The 17,314-nt window shown below is 40.7% G+C and overlaps 1 protein-coding gene across 1 annotated transcript in view; it reads left to right on the top strand.

Moving 5' to 3' along the window:
- Positions 1–17,314, top strand: part of PGM2 (phosphoglucomutase 2) — a 37,262-nt gene that overhangs the window by 7,563 nt on the left and 12,385 nt on the right. Inside the window, exons 3-12 of the mRNA XM_077758953.1 lie at positions 2,368–2,474; positions 4,733–4,817; positions 7,313–7,396; positions 7,526–7,719; positions 10,601–10,790; positions 12,395–12,492; positions 13,624–13,804; positions 13,895–13,988; positions 15,477–15,606; positions 16,679–16,868. Of these exons, the coding sequence (XP_077615079.1) occupies positions 2,368–2,474; positions 4,733–4,817; positions 7,313–7,396; positions 7,526–7,719; positions 10,601–10,790; positions 12,395–12,492; positions 13,624–13,804; positions 13,895–13,988; positions 15,477–15,606; positions 16,679–16,868 (1,353 nt within the window). The remainder of the gene's footprint in view (positions 1–2,367; positions 2,475–4,732; positions 4,818–7,312; positions 7,397–7,525; positions 7,720–10,600; positions 10,791–12,394; positions 12,493–13,623; positions 13,805–13,894; positions 13,989–15,476; positions 15,607–16,678; positions 16,869–17,314) is intronic.

Below are 17,314 nucleotides of genomic sequence, written 5' to 3'. Positions count from 1 at the left end.
TGACAGCATCCAGAGAGTGTGCACAGGTGGAAGCAGTATTGATTTTTATGACCCAGCCTTGAAAGTCACACAAATTCAGTCATTTCCATCATATTCTCTATTTGTTAGAGCGACTCAGTAAGGCTGTTCCTGTTCAGGGGAGGGCACATGGATGCTCACCTCTCAACGGAGGAACGTCACTGTCCCATTAGAGGAGCCCAGGGAATGGGATGTATCCACATGGCTATCTTTGGAAAGTCCAATTGGTTACATCTCCATTAGGCTTAATTGTTAGAGGATTCTAAGGGATTCTAGATGAACTTGGAGCCTTTTCTCCTGTATTCATCTACATCTAGTTTCTGAGTATGATGAAATTTATCCTCAGAAAAGTGTTGGGCCCTGTCTCACACATCTTCTCCCCCAGGGGAATTGGCCTCTTCTGGGAGTAGACCTTCTGATCGTTAAGAATCCTACAAAACTAAAATGAGTAGATCCTTTAAAGATCAGCCGATTCAACCAGCCACCCCTTGTGATAATTTCCTCTACAGTCCCCCACCACTTTGAACTGATTACCCGGCCTACACTGTAAATTTACAATAGGCGACACAGAAGTTGAAAGATGTGACAGTTTTATGACATCTGCAGGTACATTTTTAAAGTCTTAGGCGTGGTTTCAAAATCAGAGAAAGAGGATTCCCAGGACAAACAACTCACAGTTTGAGATTTTGAAACCATACAGAATTCCTTTATTCTGTCCTATGATAACATTTCAATTCTGAAAATCGCCCTCATCCCACACTGAGCCTTCTCTAGAATAAACAAACCCTCTTCCCTTAGCCATTTTCTCAAACCCTTAATCTCAGCTGGCCCCAGAGTTTTGTATTATTTTCTTTTTTGATATTTGCTTATTTTGGGGAGGGTGCAAGCAGGAGAGGGGTAGGAAGAGGGAGACAGCAGACAAGCCCGATGTGGGGCTCCAACTCATGAACCTGGGAGATCATGACCAGAGCCGAAGTCAGACGCTCAACTGACTGAGCCACCCAGGTGCCCCAGCCTCGGAGTATTTTTAAAGAGGTTTGGTGGTGTAAAGCTTCTGGGCTTAGACTGAGTGATTTTTGTGCCCTTGAACACTGGGGCCACAGGACAGTGGTCGACTGGGCCTAGGGAGAGGGTGTAAGCCTTAGAGGCATCTGGGTACCTTCCGGAAAACCCACAAAACCAATGTACATGTGTCCTTATTTCCTATATTGCTCAACTCAAAAGATTAGCCCAGTGCAATATTTTTGCCTGCAAAAAAACTGAAAGCATTCTCAATTGGCACTGTTCTGGCCACAAAACTGTGAAATATCTCCCCTACCAAAAATAAAAGTTACATTTATTTTCTAAAAGACCTCCTTCAAGGGAGGGGACAAAAAACCCCACTTTCTTCAGTCCAAGTAAAGTAAGTAATGTTCTTACCCAGTCAGCCAGAGTTCTGTTTGTTCTGTACTAAAACCTATTTTTTCTAGTGATATAAACCTATTGCGTTCAAAGTTCACTGTTTTCTAATCTTTCATATTTCAGATCAATGTGAGGTTATTTCACACACTGAGATACAGGAATTACGTGTTCCATCAGTTGCAGGCAGGTGATAATAGCCCAACCTCTGCACAATTTTTATATGTATAATTGACTATGCTGTGTAATTAGACTGATAAGGCCTCCATGAAAGTTTGGCTTGCTGGAAAACAAGATCACAAGTAGAACAGGTTTAGACCAGGTGATTGTCAAAAAGCTTACAAAGCATATTAGTTTCTTTGATCTTCTGATGTTACAGAGCAGGCTGAAATGTCTGAAACATCTCCTGTCCCCAGTCAGACATTTCAGAACTAGTATAAAGGGAGGAATATAGACTTTAAAGGAAAATAATAAAAATAATGTTCATAACAGCAAACACATGGTGCTCACTTGGAATTGGATTGTCAGCACTCAACATATTTTAATTGATTTAATCTTTAAAACAGCCCTTTGGGGTCGGTACTATTGTTTTCCCCGTTTGACAGAACAGGAAACCAAGGCACCAAGTAATGAAGGGATTTGTCATTTACTCATAGGTGGCAGAGTTGAGTATAAAGTCCACCAATAATGTGTGCTTTGAACTCCTACACTGTACCACCTCCAACCAGACCCAGGCAGAAATCCAGGCTCTGCTATTCATGTGTCCCGGCAAGCCTCCCTGAGCCTTAACTTTCCCAACTGTAAAATGGATTCCTTGGCAAAACTGATCTGGGGGTTGCCGATAATAGATACTAAGTGTCTAGCACAGTACCTGCTACATATAGTTAGACAGTAACTGAAGCTGTTATTTTCTTATTCAGTTTGTTTCATTATCCATGGGATACTTTTCAGGGATTTTGCAGATACCTGGAAAAACAATTCAGCGACCTGAAGCAAAGAGGTGTCGTGATTAGCTTTGATGCTCGAGCTCATCCACCAAGTGGAGGTAACAGCAGAAGGTATTTAAAGATATTTAAGAAACCATTTTGTTATAGTGTATTTGGTGGGTTTGTTTTTAATCACTTTACATACATTTGTCAGCTATATCACTTAACTCTAAAAATGAGTCCATTCTGTTCGCAACTTTAAGAATTCTGATTTTTCATTTAAGAGAATGAAATTATTTAGACAGTTTAGAATTTAATATGTATCTAAATGAAAGACATTTTTAAAGGGGCAACATTGTTTCTCCCTTTCTCTCTCTTCCATTTATGTCATTTTTTTCTTCCACTTTTCATAAGCCACATGAGCTCCTTCCCATTCTCGAACACCTGCTTTAAGCTGCATTCTTGTATCGTTTCTAAACCATTGAGACTCTCATGTAGCTATAAGCAGATGATGATGAGGCAGATGATGACGGTGATGAGGGTAATAGCAGCAATTATTCCAGTGCTGAGTTTGAACCAGGCCCCCAGGTGTTTACTCATTTCATTGTCACAACAGCCTATAAAGTGTACTTTTTTCTCTGTGATCTTCTGAGATCATGAAGTGAGAGAAGGAGCCACAGTTTCAGCCTAACGAAGCTGACATCAGTGTAAAGAGTAAACATCTTACACGCTGTGGACTGTCCAGCCTGTCACAATTACTCAGCTCTGGCATGGAGCACAAGCACAGTCATAGATTATACATATTGAGCGGGCATGGAGGTGTTCCAATAAAACTTTATTTACAAAATGGGCTGTGGATTGCCAACCCCTGCTCTTGACCCTCTTTTTTACTTGAACACTTCCTCTATTCTGATGAATTTTTTGGCACTGTAGAGTAGAAGTGTTAGTAGTTTCTTAGGTTAGAAGAACATACAAGTATTTAATATTAATGGAAAGTCCCCATACCTTTATGGTACAGGCTGAGTTCATAGAGTCCTAATCTTTGCCCATCAGGAGCTTCTCTGTGCAGCTCTGAGGAGGGGAACATAGCTGGGGCATAAGATTAGATGACACCAGCCCGCAGCCTGAACTCACAGTGACGTAAGATTTTTGCCCTTAAGCTGTAGGCTCAAAAATGTGTGTTATGTCAACAGCGCTAGAGAGGAACTGTAGCCCTAGATTTATAAGAGAGTGACATCATATAAGCGAGAAAATCAGTTTGTCAGTTTTCACTTAGTGAATTTACAGTTAGAATTAGGTCATAACATGCTTCCCTGGCCCAGAGGCGAATCACATGATCCAGGCAGAGCATGCCCAGTGCTGTATGTGGCTAATTGCACTGTTGAGCTTCTGAAATTTCTTCATTTTAGGCTGACAGCCCTGCTTCTGGTTGATACATCCTTCATATGTGCTCATATTGTCAGTGAAGTTATAGATATTCCTTGCTCTGGCCTTGGAGCCATATCACTTCTTTAATGTGACGGCCATATGAGTTTATGGTTCACGTCTCAGTGTTTGATGGGATAGAGTGGAGCTCCGGGTTGCTCTCTTATCACCAACAACGTGCAGATATTTAGAAACTGCAGCATAAGTATTAAACCAATTCACGATAAAACACTCATGATGAGTAAATGGAATCTTCTTAAAGAGTTAGAAACCATTGCAGTCTCAGAATTTTATGTAAGGAACTGTTTGTTTATTCCTCCGTCTTCCAATTTTAAATATCTGGTGAGAAACATAAACAGTAACTGTCAAGCATATGCAGAGAACACATTGAATCTTTCTTGTGCAGATTGGTAACTTAGTTTGTGTATATAATGTATATGTTGAGTGCCTCCCTTGCTCCTTTTAAGATGGCGCCTTTAAAAGCAGCCAGAACATGTGATAAACCTATCAAGTCATTTCAGTTCTAATGAATGCAGTTTAGACTTCATTCAGATTTTTATTAATACTGTTTTTGCTGAATTTTATTTTTTTATGAGTTTCCTTATATAGAAGCTTTTTTTTTTTTTTTTTTGCTGTCAAAATCATTTTTGTATTTCTGTGGATCCTAAGAATTTTAACGCTTGAGTTGTTAAAGCACAGAGATTTCTTTGTGCCCACCCAGCTCCAAGAAGAGTGTTTGACATGGGACAACTGTCTGGCTTTTCTTGGCCTTAGTCCCGTTTCTGTCCAATAAAGGGGTAGAACGAGACGACATCTAGGATGCCTCCAGCTTGAATGCTCTCTGCCAATGGAAATAGAACAAACGAACCCAAAGAAGTGGTCGGACATTCATTTCCTGCTTCGCCCTCACGCACGGTCCCGACAGTCCTAATTCTCCTTTCTCTCTCATCACGCTGCGTTTCCAGGTTTGCCCGACTTGCTGCAACCACATTCATCACTCAAGGGATTCCTGTGTACCTCTTTTCTGATATCACCCCCACCCCCTTTGTGGTAAGCATCCCTTTCTGTTTATAATTTTCTATCATGGGATCAGGATGGGATGTGGCTGCATTTTACAGTCTTTGGGATTTGGGTATTTATATGACAGAAGAGCCCCTTGGCATTTATCATTATTCTCTCATCTCTCTGGGCATGGTTTTCCTACACCCTGGTAATATTGCTATGGTGTTCAACTTCCAGTGTGTCAGAATTTATTTTTTTTTATTTTTTAAATTTTTCTTTTTTTTCTTTTTTCTTTTTTTAATTATTTTATTTATTTTTGAGATAGAGAGAGAGACACAGAGTATGAGAAGGGGAGAGAGAGAGAGGGAGACACAGAATCTGAAGCAGGCTCCAGGCTCTGAGCTGTCAACACAAAGCCTGATGTGGGGCTCGAACTTCTGAACCGCGAGATCGTGACCTGAACTGAAGTCAGATGTTTAACCGGCTGAGCCACCTAGGCACCCAAGAATTGACTTTTTTTCTTTTTTCTTTTTCTCTTTATTTATTTCTAGGAGAGAGAGAGAGAGAGAGAGAGAGAGACAGCGTGAGCAGGGGAGGGTCAGAGAGAGAGGGAGACACAGACTCTGAAACAGGCTCCATGCTCTGAGCTGGCAGTCAGCACAGAGCCCGACGCGGGGCTCGAACCCACGAACCGCAAGATCATGACCTAAGCAAAAGTCGGACGCTTAACCGACTAAGCCACCCAGGCGCCCCAAGAATTGACTTTTTTTCTAAGTGCAGTTTTCCTTTGGTTAGCATTCAAAGGATGTTTTAGCTGGTTAGCAAAATATTTTGTTGGTCATCTGTGTTTTCATTCGGTTTGTAGTTCTTTTTCTCATTGGCACAATGCCTTGGGCCCCAAAGGAAATGTCTTGGGTCTAAATCTGAATTCACTTCAAACTAGCCTTACCCTGAATATTTTTGACAAGTTGATGCACCAGCTTTTCAGACAAATGTTTCGTTCTAAACACTTCATGCCCAGAACAAGAAGCGTGCTTGGCACATCTTAGTAAGTTTTATATGTAATTCTTAATGTAGCAGAACCTAAAGAAAAAGACAATAGGGTCTGTGACAACTGTTGTTTTTAAGTAGACAGAACTGTTAGGAACAGGGCCAGATGCTGAGAATATGCATTTTCAGAAATTAAGCCAAAAACATGCTTAGAATGAAGCTACGTACATGGAGTGGAGAAGAGAGCGTCTAAATACAGAGGCAGTCCCGCAGCTTGTGCTTCCTGGCTCTAGTGTGCTGACAAGTAGATGCATCACCTCCCAGACTGTAAATAACCCAGTACACACGCAATGTCCCGTCCAAACGTAGCTCGGGTTTCACAGTTTGATGGCAAGGTTGCAATGTGTTCAAGCAACCTTGGACTTCTGTACTATGTAAGTGTTAACCGCTATGGTTTTTATATCAGACATGAATTATAGGAGTCTCTCATGATCATTTTCTCATGCTGTGGAGTGGTTCTCCTTTTTCCTTTGTTTTGGGGGTGTAAAATAACTCCTAAAGGGCCAAATGATCCCAGAGATTCTTGCTGGGAGGCTGGAAGGGGTGCAGATGGTTAGAATCTCCAGTAGCCTGTGTAGAGGAAATCTCAAAAGCAGCCATAGGGAGGCTAAGCCCACCCCTCTCCCTATTTGGAGAAGTAGCCTTGTAAAGATGGGGGCCAAGCAGAAATACACGAGAAGGATTTCTAACCCTGGAGTAGGCGATGAGTGAGCAAGCTATAGGAGCACTCTCCATGTCTTCAACATTTCCTTCCACGGTTCCCTAAAAGCAAATGGGAAAGAAGAGAAAGCCACTGGAGGGAAGAAACTGAATCCAGACGCTTCTGTTCCAAGCAGAAGGCTTAAAAGAATGTGAAATGAAAGATTCAGACCTTTTTGGGGCACCTGGGTGGCTCAGTTGGTAAAGCATCTGACTTCAGCTCAGGTCATGATCTCATGGTTTGTAAGTTCAAGCCCTGCATTGGGTTCTGTGCTGACAGCTCAGAGCCTGGAGCCCATTTCAGATTCTGTGTCTCCCTCTCTCTCTGCCCCTCCCCATTCACCCGCTATCACTCTTGCTCTCAAAAATAAATAAACATTAAAAAAATNGCTCAGAGCCTGGAGCCCATTTCAGATTCTGTGTCTCCCTCTCTCTCTGCCCCTCCCCATTCACCCGCTATATCTCTCTTGCTCTCAAAAATAAATAAACATTAAAAAAATTTTTAACTTTTTATTTGAACAGTTTTCTTGCTCTACCAAGTGGAAGACAAAATGAGAAGGCACCTAGGAAAATCCTCATCTGTCTTGTTAGGGTGCATATCCCAGAGTTTTGAGCAGTGAGTCAGTTCTAAGGGAAATGCAAGTATACTTGGGTGTGGCACAAAAATATTGAATAATACGTTATGATGTTTATGTTTATTAAAGGAAAACAAGCCAATACAAAGAGTATACAATTAACACACTAAGTATATCCTGTTCTTTGTTTGAAACTGTTCTTGCTTCCTGCCTTGACAGCCCTACACCGTGCTGCATTTGAAACTTTGTGCTGGAATCATGATAACTGCCTCCCACAACCCAAAGCAGGATAATGGTTACAAGGTATTCACTCTGCGCTTTTCCCTCCACACCTGTGTCCTTCTATGTGTATCCTACACCTTCACTGAGTAGGTAACAAAGGCTTTCTTTCCATTAACCATAAGCCTTCTGGATTTTTCCTGGGTTCTCCAGGTCTACTGGGACAATGGAGCTCAGATCACCTCTCCTCATGATAAAGGAATTTCTCAAGCTATTGAAGAAAATCTAGAGCCATGGCCTCAAGCTTGGGACGATTCTTTACTTCATGGCAGTCCACTGCTTCATGACCCAAGTGCTTCCATCAGTAAGAGCTACTTTGAAGACCTTAAAAAATACTGTTTTCACAGGTAAATGGATCAATTGTAAACTCCCCTCAGGTCAGTTAAAATATGTGATTTAGTCAAGTTCGATCAGTTTTCATTAAATTTTTCTCTTCAATTGATACATCTTCTGTAGCAGCATCTGGTTTCAGAGGCCATAGGTCAGGGGTTGGCAATTTTTCTTGAAAGGACAGATAATAAATATTTTTGGCTCTGCGAGCCATTGTATTATTACAAATACCAAACTGTTGTGGTAGTAGGAAAGCAGCTATAGATGATACAGGAATGAATGAGCACAAACATAGCTAGGTTAAAAAAAATTATTTACAAAAGCAGGTGGCTGACATTGGCTGTACTTTGGTGACCTCTGTGGTAGAATCATATATATATAGATATATATATGTATATACACATACATATATACACACACATACACACACATATATCTACACACACATATATATGCATGTGAGTGTATATATGTGTATGTGTATGTAAAAAAATAAACTTGCTGAAACGTAGCAAAAGGAGACACTGATTTTTTCATCTTTCTAGAAATTTCCTGTGCATATGCTAGCATATTATATGTGTAATATGTTTCAAAACCATAAATTGGAATATAGTGTGCATGTAGTTTTTTCCTCCGGGTAATTTGTCATGGATGCCTTCTGTGTCGGCCCCGGTTGGTCCTGATTCCTCTGCTGTAAGGGATGATGTAAGGGATTGATTTAACCCAGTGGCTCAGACTTGAGGTTGGTTAGGTGAGAAGCAGCCCAGCCGAGTGACAGTGTTGTCCTTCTGCAGCATGCCTGGGTCCTGCCACTCCTGACTGTCCTCCAGCAAGAAACCACGGATTTTTTTTTAATTTTTTATTTTTTTTAGAATAGTGTTCCATTTTTAATTTTTTTAAATGTTTTTATTAATTTCTGAGAGAGAGAGAGAAAGAGAGACAGCATGAGCAGGGAAGGGTCAGAGAGAGAGGGAGACACAGAATCTGAAACTGGCTCCAGGCTCTGAGCTGGCTGTCAGCACAGCGCCCGACGCGGGGCTCGAACCCACAAACCGTGAGATCATGACCTGAGCAGAAGTCGGACGCTCAGCCAACTGAGCCACCCAAGGTGCCCCAAGAAACCACTGATTTTAAAGAAGCATAATTTCTAGACTGTCTCTAATATTGTGTTTGTTGGACCGCTGGGGCCGGTTGCATCTGAAGGGAGTGGCCCTACAGGCTGGCTGTTAACATGAGCAAATGGAGGTTCAGAGTGGCCAGATCACCTGATTTGTTCTCTGTAAGAGAAATGAAAAACCTACGTTTTCTGTGTGAAATCTCCTAATTTTTAAGTATCGGGGACCATTTTGTAAATGGTGTATATACCAAACAAAATACATCTGTGCGTCTTCCTTTCGTCCCTCTGATTGAATTTCACAAAGGTGAGGGTTTCAAGTTGTTTGCTACCCCACGGAGCACTGGCGGCAGCATGCACCAGCACAGTTCCTTGAGAACTTGCTTGTGTGCGGGTGTGTGTCATAAGAGACATTGCTGGCATCAGCACTGTGCATGCATTTACAGAGTTGTCAACGATTAATAAACTGCTCTCCAAAAATGTTATACTACTTGACACTCCCACCAACGTAATCATAGCAATATCAAATACAATGATGTAATATATCACATATCAAGTATATCATAATAATATATGATCCACATATATTGGATATATAAGGTCCACATCTTACCCATAATAGTATTATCAAATTTCTTATTTTGCTAGATGAAAGTAGTATCTTGGGACACCTTGGGGACTCAGTCAGTTAAGTGCCCGACTCTTGATTTTGCTCAGGTCATGATCTGACAGTCCTGAGTGCCAGCTGGGAGCTGGGCTCTGTGCCCTCTGCACTGGACGTGGAGCCCGCTTGGGATTCTCTCTCTCTCCCTCTGCCTCTCCCCCACTTGCACCTGAACTCCTGTTCTCTCTCTTTAAAAAAAAAACTTAATATCTTACTTTATTTGGATTCCTTAAGTATGAATAAACTATTTTTTCATACTCATTTAACCTCTATTTTTCTGTGTATTTATTCATCTTGCATTTATAAAACCTCTTCGCTTATATACAAAAATAGTCTTCACTTATTTCAAATATTGTTTTCCCTTCTGCTATTGTTACCTTTGGACTTTTTTATTGAAACTTTTGGATGAACTCTTATAAAAATTGATTAAAAGATCAATTTTTTAATTTATGAGTTCTGAGTTTTATGTCCTATTTAAGAAGACTTTCTCTACACCAAGATTATTTTTTAAAAATTCCCCTTGTTTTTATGCTAGGACTTGCATCTTTACATTTTATAATGTTTAAATCTTTTCATTCACTGGTGAGTTTTAATTTTATGTGAGACACAAAAGCAGGAAAAGGATTGGGGTGTTTTATTTTTAAGTTTTGTGGTTATACCAACACATTAAATTGAAGAATCTATCTTTTTTGACTAATTGGGAATATCACCTTTATCAAACAATTTCTTTTTTTCTTTTAAAGTTTATTTATTTATTGGAGAGAGAGAGAGAAGAGAGAGGGCACACCAGTGGGGGAGGGCCAGAGAGAGGGAGACAGAAAGAACCCCAAGCACGACCTGCACTGTCAGCACAGAGCGTGACATGAGGCTTGAACTCACGAACCTCGAGATCACTACCTGAGTCAAAATCAAGAGTTGGACGCTTATCCATCTGAGCCACCCAGGCACCCCACTTCTTTTTTAAATGGAATTAGATCATCGTTGTCTTGTACATCTTATTACATTGATTTCTTCCTTTCTTAGGAATCTGGTTCTTTAATAGCAAAGTTTCTAGTTTTGTGAGCCATATTTAAATATTTTATCTATATTTTATCCTTTCCCATGATGTGTTTAATCCCAGGAGTGTGAACAGGGAGACCAAGGTGAAGTTTGTGCACACCTCTGTCCACGGTGTGGGTCATAACTTTGTGCAGTCGGCTTTCAAGGCTTTTGACTTAGCTCCTCCTGAGGCTGTTCCTGAACAGAAAGATCCAGATCCTGAGTTCCCAACAGTGAAATACCCAAATCCTGAAGAGGGTAAAGGAGTCTTGGTAACCTAATCTTTTTTGTTCTAAAACTTACCTGTTATATTGAAAATTCTTACTATCAAGTAAAATAATTTTTATGTATTTTTTTAAAACTTTTATTTATTTATTTTAAGAGACAGAGAGAGTGAATGGGGGAGGGGCAGAGAGATAGAGAATCCCAAGCAGGCCCCATGCTGTCAGCACAGAGCCTGGTGCAGACTCGATCTCACAAAACATGAGACTGTGACCTGAGCTGAAACCAAGAGTTGGATGCTTAGCCGACCAAGCCACCAGGCACCCCTTTTTATGTGTTTTCATTGTGCTAAACAGAAAATGAATTTTATCATGAGAAATACTTATATCTATTACTCATCCATTTCTTTTTTTAAAATTTTCTTTAATGTTTTATTTATTTCTGAGAGAGAGAGAGAGAGACAGCATGAGCAGGAGAGTGTCACAGAGAGAGGGAAACACAGAATCCGAAACAGGCTCCAGGCTCTGAGCTAGCTGTCAGCACAGAGCCCAATGTGGGGCCCGAAGCCACGAACCGTGAGATCATGACCTGAGCCGAAGTTTTAACCAACTGAGCCACCCAGGCACCCCTGTTACTTATCTATTTCTTATCGGAACCTTCAAAACACATCTCTTAGCATCAGGATGTGAGAGCTGAAATTGAAATGGTATTTTAAATTGAATTAATTAGATTTAAATTAAGTTTTACTCTGCTTTTTAATGTTTTAAAGAAACAGTAGTAGAATGAATATTTATCACATGATTTTTATTCCTCAATATTTTTATTCTGTAATTTTTCTAATATGAAGTAGTGCTATTTATTTATTTATTTTAAGTTATTCATTTTTGTGAGAGAGAGAGAGACACAGAATCCAAAGCAGGCTCCAGGCTCAGAGCTTTCAGCACAGAGCCCGACGTGGGGCTTGAACCCACCAGCGATGAGATCATGACCTGAGCCAAGGTTGGACTCTTAGCTGACTGAGCCACTCAGGTGCCCCTGAAGTAGTGCTATTTAAATTATGGTTCCATGGGGCGCCTGGGTGGTTTAGTCGGTTAAGCGTCCGACTTTCACTTAGGTCATGATCTCGCGGTTCGTGGGTTCGAGCCCCGCGTCGGGGTCTGTGCTGACTGCCAGCTCAGAGCCTGGAGCCTGTTTCAGTCTGTGACTCCCTCTCTCTCTGACCCTCCCCTGCTCACGCTGTCTCTCTCTCTCTCCTAGAAATAAATAAAACATAAAAAAAAAAAAAAAATTTAAATTATGGTTCCTTTCGCGTTTTTAAAGGTTAAGGGTAACAGTGATATTCAACAAATTGGCTTATTTTGGTTTGTTTTGCGGTTGGTTACTTGGCAAGGCCTAGAAATATACTAGTCCAACCACACCTACACTATTGGACGTGAGGTGAATCCCACAGGAAGGTGTGGGTCATGTGTTGATGTTCCTATTATCTGACTTCTGGCTTAGGAAGTAATTTGTGACCAGCTGAGACCAGCTCCAGAAATAAAACTCAGCCTTTGGGGAAAGTTCTTTTAGTTCTTGAAGAACTGAATGTTTTTGAAGACGGCAATATGTTCAGTTGTTGATTGACATAATCTGTTATTTTCCTCCTCTTTTTCAGACTTTATCTTTTGCCTTGGCTGACAAAACCAAGGCCAAAATCGTTTTAGCCAACGACCCAGATGCTGATAGACTTGCTGTGGCAGAAAAGCAGGACAGGTACAATTGATTGTGATTACCTATCTAGTAGAAAACATAACGGGCAACGTCTTCAGCAGTAAACTGCTCCTGGAAGTATTTACTGATCATTGTACAGATCATCACCTCACTGACCCCCTAACATACAGCAAAATGCCACACGATGATTGGCAAGCATAACGCACAGTAAACCAGGCCAGGATGTATTTGTAATTGAAATTGCTACCTATCTTCTCTCATTTCCTCATCGATTTTATAATTAATGACTGTTTCTAATGCAGGCAAGTACTTTGTTTGCTGCTGTCTTTACAGTTCAGTATTTACTGAAGAGTTTGCTGAAGGAGCTCAACCTTCAAGGAAATGTTGAATTTAGGTTGAGTGGACCAGAGAGGAATAGAACTGGGGTACCCAGTGTTTAAGACAAGTTTGACTGTAGAATTTGTGCAGAGGAATAGGGCATACGTGGAGGGAAAAGATGGAAAGCAGGCAGGGGTCCAAGCAGTTTTGGGTGTCAAACAGCACATGTGATGTTTTGGGAGCAGCGAGCAAGCCGGGGATGCTGCCAGAGGATTGGGGTTTTAGATTAGGATCAGACAGGTTTAATTCGAATCACTTTCTGGAAAGTTAAGCAAGGGTGATGCATGCTGAAACGCAAGAGGTACTGCTAGCCACCCAGTGTAGAGAGGAAAATATATCACAACGTCTGTTCTGTGGTGTCCTGACCATTTTAGTGCAGACTCGCTCTTGAGGCACACTAGGATATGGACTTCTCAGAACCCTCGATACTGACCAGACCAGAAATTGAGATTCACAAACTATAATTCTGTTGGCGGCGGGGGGGGCGCAGAAGGGGAGAGGAAAGGGGGCAGCATATTTCTGTCATCTTTAAAGCCAAAGCCTTTGCCAGAGACAAATAAAAGTGCTATGTGTCGTCGCTCTTCAAAGATGGGGTATTTGAGCAAACCGATTGAGACAGAGTAGCTGCTTAAAGGTTTGTGAAGTGACAGTCACCTTTTCGACCAGTTATTTAAACAAGAATGAGAAGAACATTCTTACAGAAACCACTTTGAGCCTTGTTTGGCTTAACTGTCCTGTCCCAGTCACTTCCAGTGTCTCTCTTAAGATCAATGCATTGGTTATTTTTTCTTTCAGCGGTGAATGGAGAGTGTTTTCAGGCAATGAGTTGGGGGCCCTCTTGGGCTGGTGGCTTTTTACTTCTTGGAAAGAAAAGAACCAAGATCACAGTGCCCTCAAAGACATATACATGTTGTCCAGCACAGTCTCCTCCAAAATCCTGCGAGCCATTGCCTTAAAGGAGGGCTTTCACTTTGAGGTAAGGTGTTTCCGGGAGACTTGCTCTTAAATTCCTTTTACTCTGTAGGAGGCCTAAGGCATTTCTTTCTCTTTTGGGTTATCCCTTTAGGAAACACTAACTGGCTTTAAGTGGATGGGAAACCGAGCCAGACAGCTAATAGACCAGGGGAAGAATGTCTTATTTGCATTTGAAGAAGCTATCGGTAAGAAGAGATAATGGTGATTGCACCATTAGTTAATATATAGAATGCAAATAAATGGGATTTGGATTTGGGTTTGAGAAATTAACAGTAGAACAGGGGTACAGTGGCGCTCAAAGAACACCGAACTGTCATACCCCGAAATTGGCATCTCAGACTTGCTTCTGGCTAAAAAGAATGTCTCTCAAAAAGCCAAGCCATTAATAGGAGAAAGTGAATTCTTTCCCCGATGACTGAAAACAGTGATGTTCTGCATGTGACTGCTTGTAGCTCAGGAACCCACGCATTCGGGGGGAGTTGTTGGATTTCCTCATCTGTGGTGTTGATCTCCAGGTCTGATATGGTTCACTCCTCTTCCAAAAGTGCTGGGCAGACATCTGTCCAGAGGAAAAGAGAAGGCCTGGCTGTAGGACTTTCATCAAAGCGACCATCACCCAAAAGGACCGCCCAAGTCAAGTCAGAATGACTGAGAAACACTCATCTTAAGTTGTCAATATAAACGAGGAGAAAGGGGAGTGAGGTGTAGAAACTTGAAATTCAGATGTTTTTGTGAGGGATATTTTAGCTACTTGTTTAGTAAAAGCTATTATACCTTATACTTATTACATAAGAAGATTCATCTAGTCCCTGCGGCACAGATGCTCACATATTATTTAACGAATTAATCAAATGAAGTGTAACAGCTCAGCTTTTGCTCCTTCATCACAAATAGCACTCTTACCTTTCTATACCTTTTTATTTAAAAAATGTTTCGTTCAAATATTTATTGTCTATCAGTTACATAGTGACTCTGAAAGAAATGGATGACACTGACCTCAGCCTATAGCACTTTGCATCTATCTAGTTAGTAACCACACAAGAGAGCATAGGCTAGGTGTCAAGGTGAAGGACATAACTCTCAAGAACTTTTGGAATTCAGAGAAGACAGAATAAGCATTGAATAGAGCACCTGGAAACCATTTTGTGTAAGCTGGTGGGGTTGGGGCTAGACCTGGGGAATGAATAGTTTATCAAGGAGGGAGAATATCTCCTTATAGGTTATTCAACCAGTACATCTTGCAGGCCTGCTATGTACTAGGCATTGGGCTGGTTTCTCGAATATAAAAATGGTAAATGAGGAGCGTCTAGGTGGCTTAGTCGGTTAAGCGTCGGACTTCAGCTCATGTCACGATCTCATGGTTCATGTGTTCGAGCCCCGTGTTAGGCTCTGTGCTGACAGCTCAGAGCCTGGAGGCTGCTTCAGATTCTGTCTCATTCTTTCTGCCCCTCCTCCCCCCCATGCTGTAGTTGTTTCTCTCTCTGTGTCTCAAAAATAAACATAAATTTTTTTTTAATTTTTAAAAAAATGGTAAATGGGAAGCATTCACATATTCATGCTGTACAACCTCTTATGAGATGGAGATGGGCAGGTTGCATATAGGTATGTGCATGTACAGTGTTGTAAAGGAGCCCACTCCTAAGCATGTACGTATGACACATGTTTCTCTGCAGGATATATGTGCTGCCCTTTTGTTCTGGACAAAGATGGAGTCAGTGCCGCCGTCATAAGCGCAGAGTTGGCTAGCTATCTAGCAACCAAGAATTTGACTTTGTCTCAGCAGCTGAAGGCCATCTATGTTGAGTAAGTTTCCAGTAACTGTTTAATTGAAGTAATAGTCTTATATGTTTTATTATGGTTTAACGTGTGAGATACTAATATTCTTTCTAATGCTCTTACTTTGGTTGTGAATTCTATTTATTTTTTTTAATGTTTGTTTATTTTTGAGAGAGAGAGAGAAAATGAGGGGGGAAGGGCAGAGAGAGAGGAAGACACAGAATCCAAAGCAGGCTTCCGGCTCTAAGCTGTCAGCACAGAGCCTGATGCGGAGCTCAGACTCACAAACCGTGAGATCATAACCTGAACTAAAGTGAGATACTCAACCAACTGAGCCACCCGGGTGCCTCATGAATTTTATTTCTTATGAAAACTAAATAAAGGATCACACTTTCTTTTGATACTTAACCATTTAATAGTAATTATTCATGATTGCATGAATCCTTAACAAAGGAGCACATCAGTTGCAGAAATAGCTAATTAAAAAATGTGGTTTTAAGTGCCTGATGTCAAAAACGATTAAAGGTGTTCAAGAAACCGCTATTAAGTTTTTAGAGCAATGACCCAAGTCTGCCTTTTTAAAGTGCAGAAGCAGTCAGGGGCAATCCACTGCAATAAGACTTTTATTTACAAATACAAGCTGAAGGCCATGCAGTAGTTTGGCAGTCCCTGGGGTCAATTGTAGCTCTTTTTTATGCTAAATTATTCCTTGGAAGGTAGTCATGGTTGTTTGTTTCATTCGGTTTAAAATATACTGGTTGATACATGTTCTGTGTACATTGTGTACAATTATATGTTCCTCATTTTGCATATTTGTATTTTTTTAACTGAGATATAATCGACATTAGTTTCAGGTATACAATATAGTGATTCGATATTTGTGTATATTACAAAGTGATGATCACAGTCCATCTAGGTAACATCCATACCATACACAAGTACAAATATTTCTTCTCCTGATGAGAAATTTTAAGATCTATGCTCTTAGCAACTTTCAAAACATATAGTGCAATAGTATTAAATATAATCACCATGCTGTGTATTATTTATGTTTTTCTAATCATTTAATTTCTAAAATTATTTGTGTTTGTTTTCATAGATATGGCTACCATATTACCAAAGCTTCATATTTTATTTGCCATGATCAAGGCACCATTAAAAAATTATTTGAAAACCTTAGAAACTACGATGGGAAGAATAATTATCCAAAAACTTGTGGCAGATTTGCAATTTCTGGTATTAGAGACCTTACAACTGGCTACGATGATAGCCAACCTGATAAAAAAGCTGTAAGTTATATCTTTGATCAGTTAAACTCTTCTCTATTTACCTTCTATTATACTTTGAATAGCTTAACTTATTTAATCATGGAATTAATTGAAGCTGATTTTAGGCATCTAGGCATTATTATAAATAAGCTATCAAGATATATAGAAAGAGTAGGGCAGTCCACCCTGGTGTGTGTTTCTCTTTTTTTTTTATTAATTTTTTTGATGTTTGTTTATTTTTGACAGAGTGTGAGCAGGGGAGGGTCAGAGATAGAGGAGACGCAGAATCTGAAGCAAACTCCAGGCTCTGACTTGTCAGCACAAAGCCCAACGCAGGGCTCGAACTCACGAGCCGTGAGATCTTGACCTGAGCCAAAGTCAGACGCTCAACCAATTGAGCCACTCAGGCGCCCCCCCCAGGTGTTTCTGAATGAGTAGATCTGGGGTGGGGGCCAAGAATTGCATTT

This window comes from Crocuta crocuta, unplaced genomic scaffold (genome assembly GCF_008692635.1).
Source record: "Crocuta crocuta isolate KB4526 unplaced genomic scaffold, BGI_CrCroc_1.0 scaffold223, whole genome shotgun sequence".
NCBI lineage: Eukaryota > Metazoa > Chordata > Mammalia > Carnivora > Hyaenidae > Crocuta > Crocuta crocuta.
The sequence above is the reverse complement of the archived record's forward strand: the minus strand, read 5'-3'. Positions and strand labels throughout refer to the sequence as shown.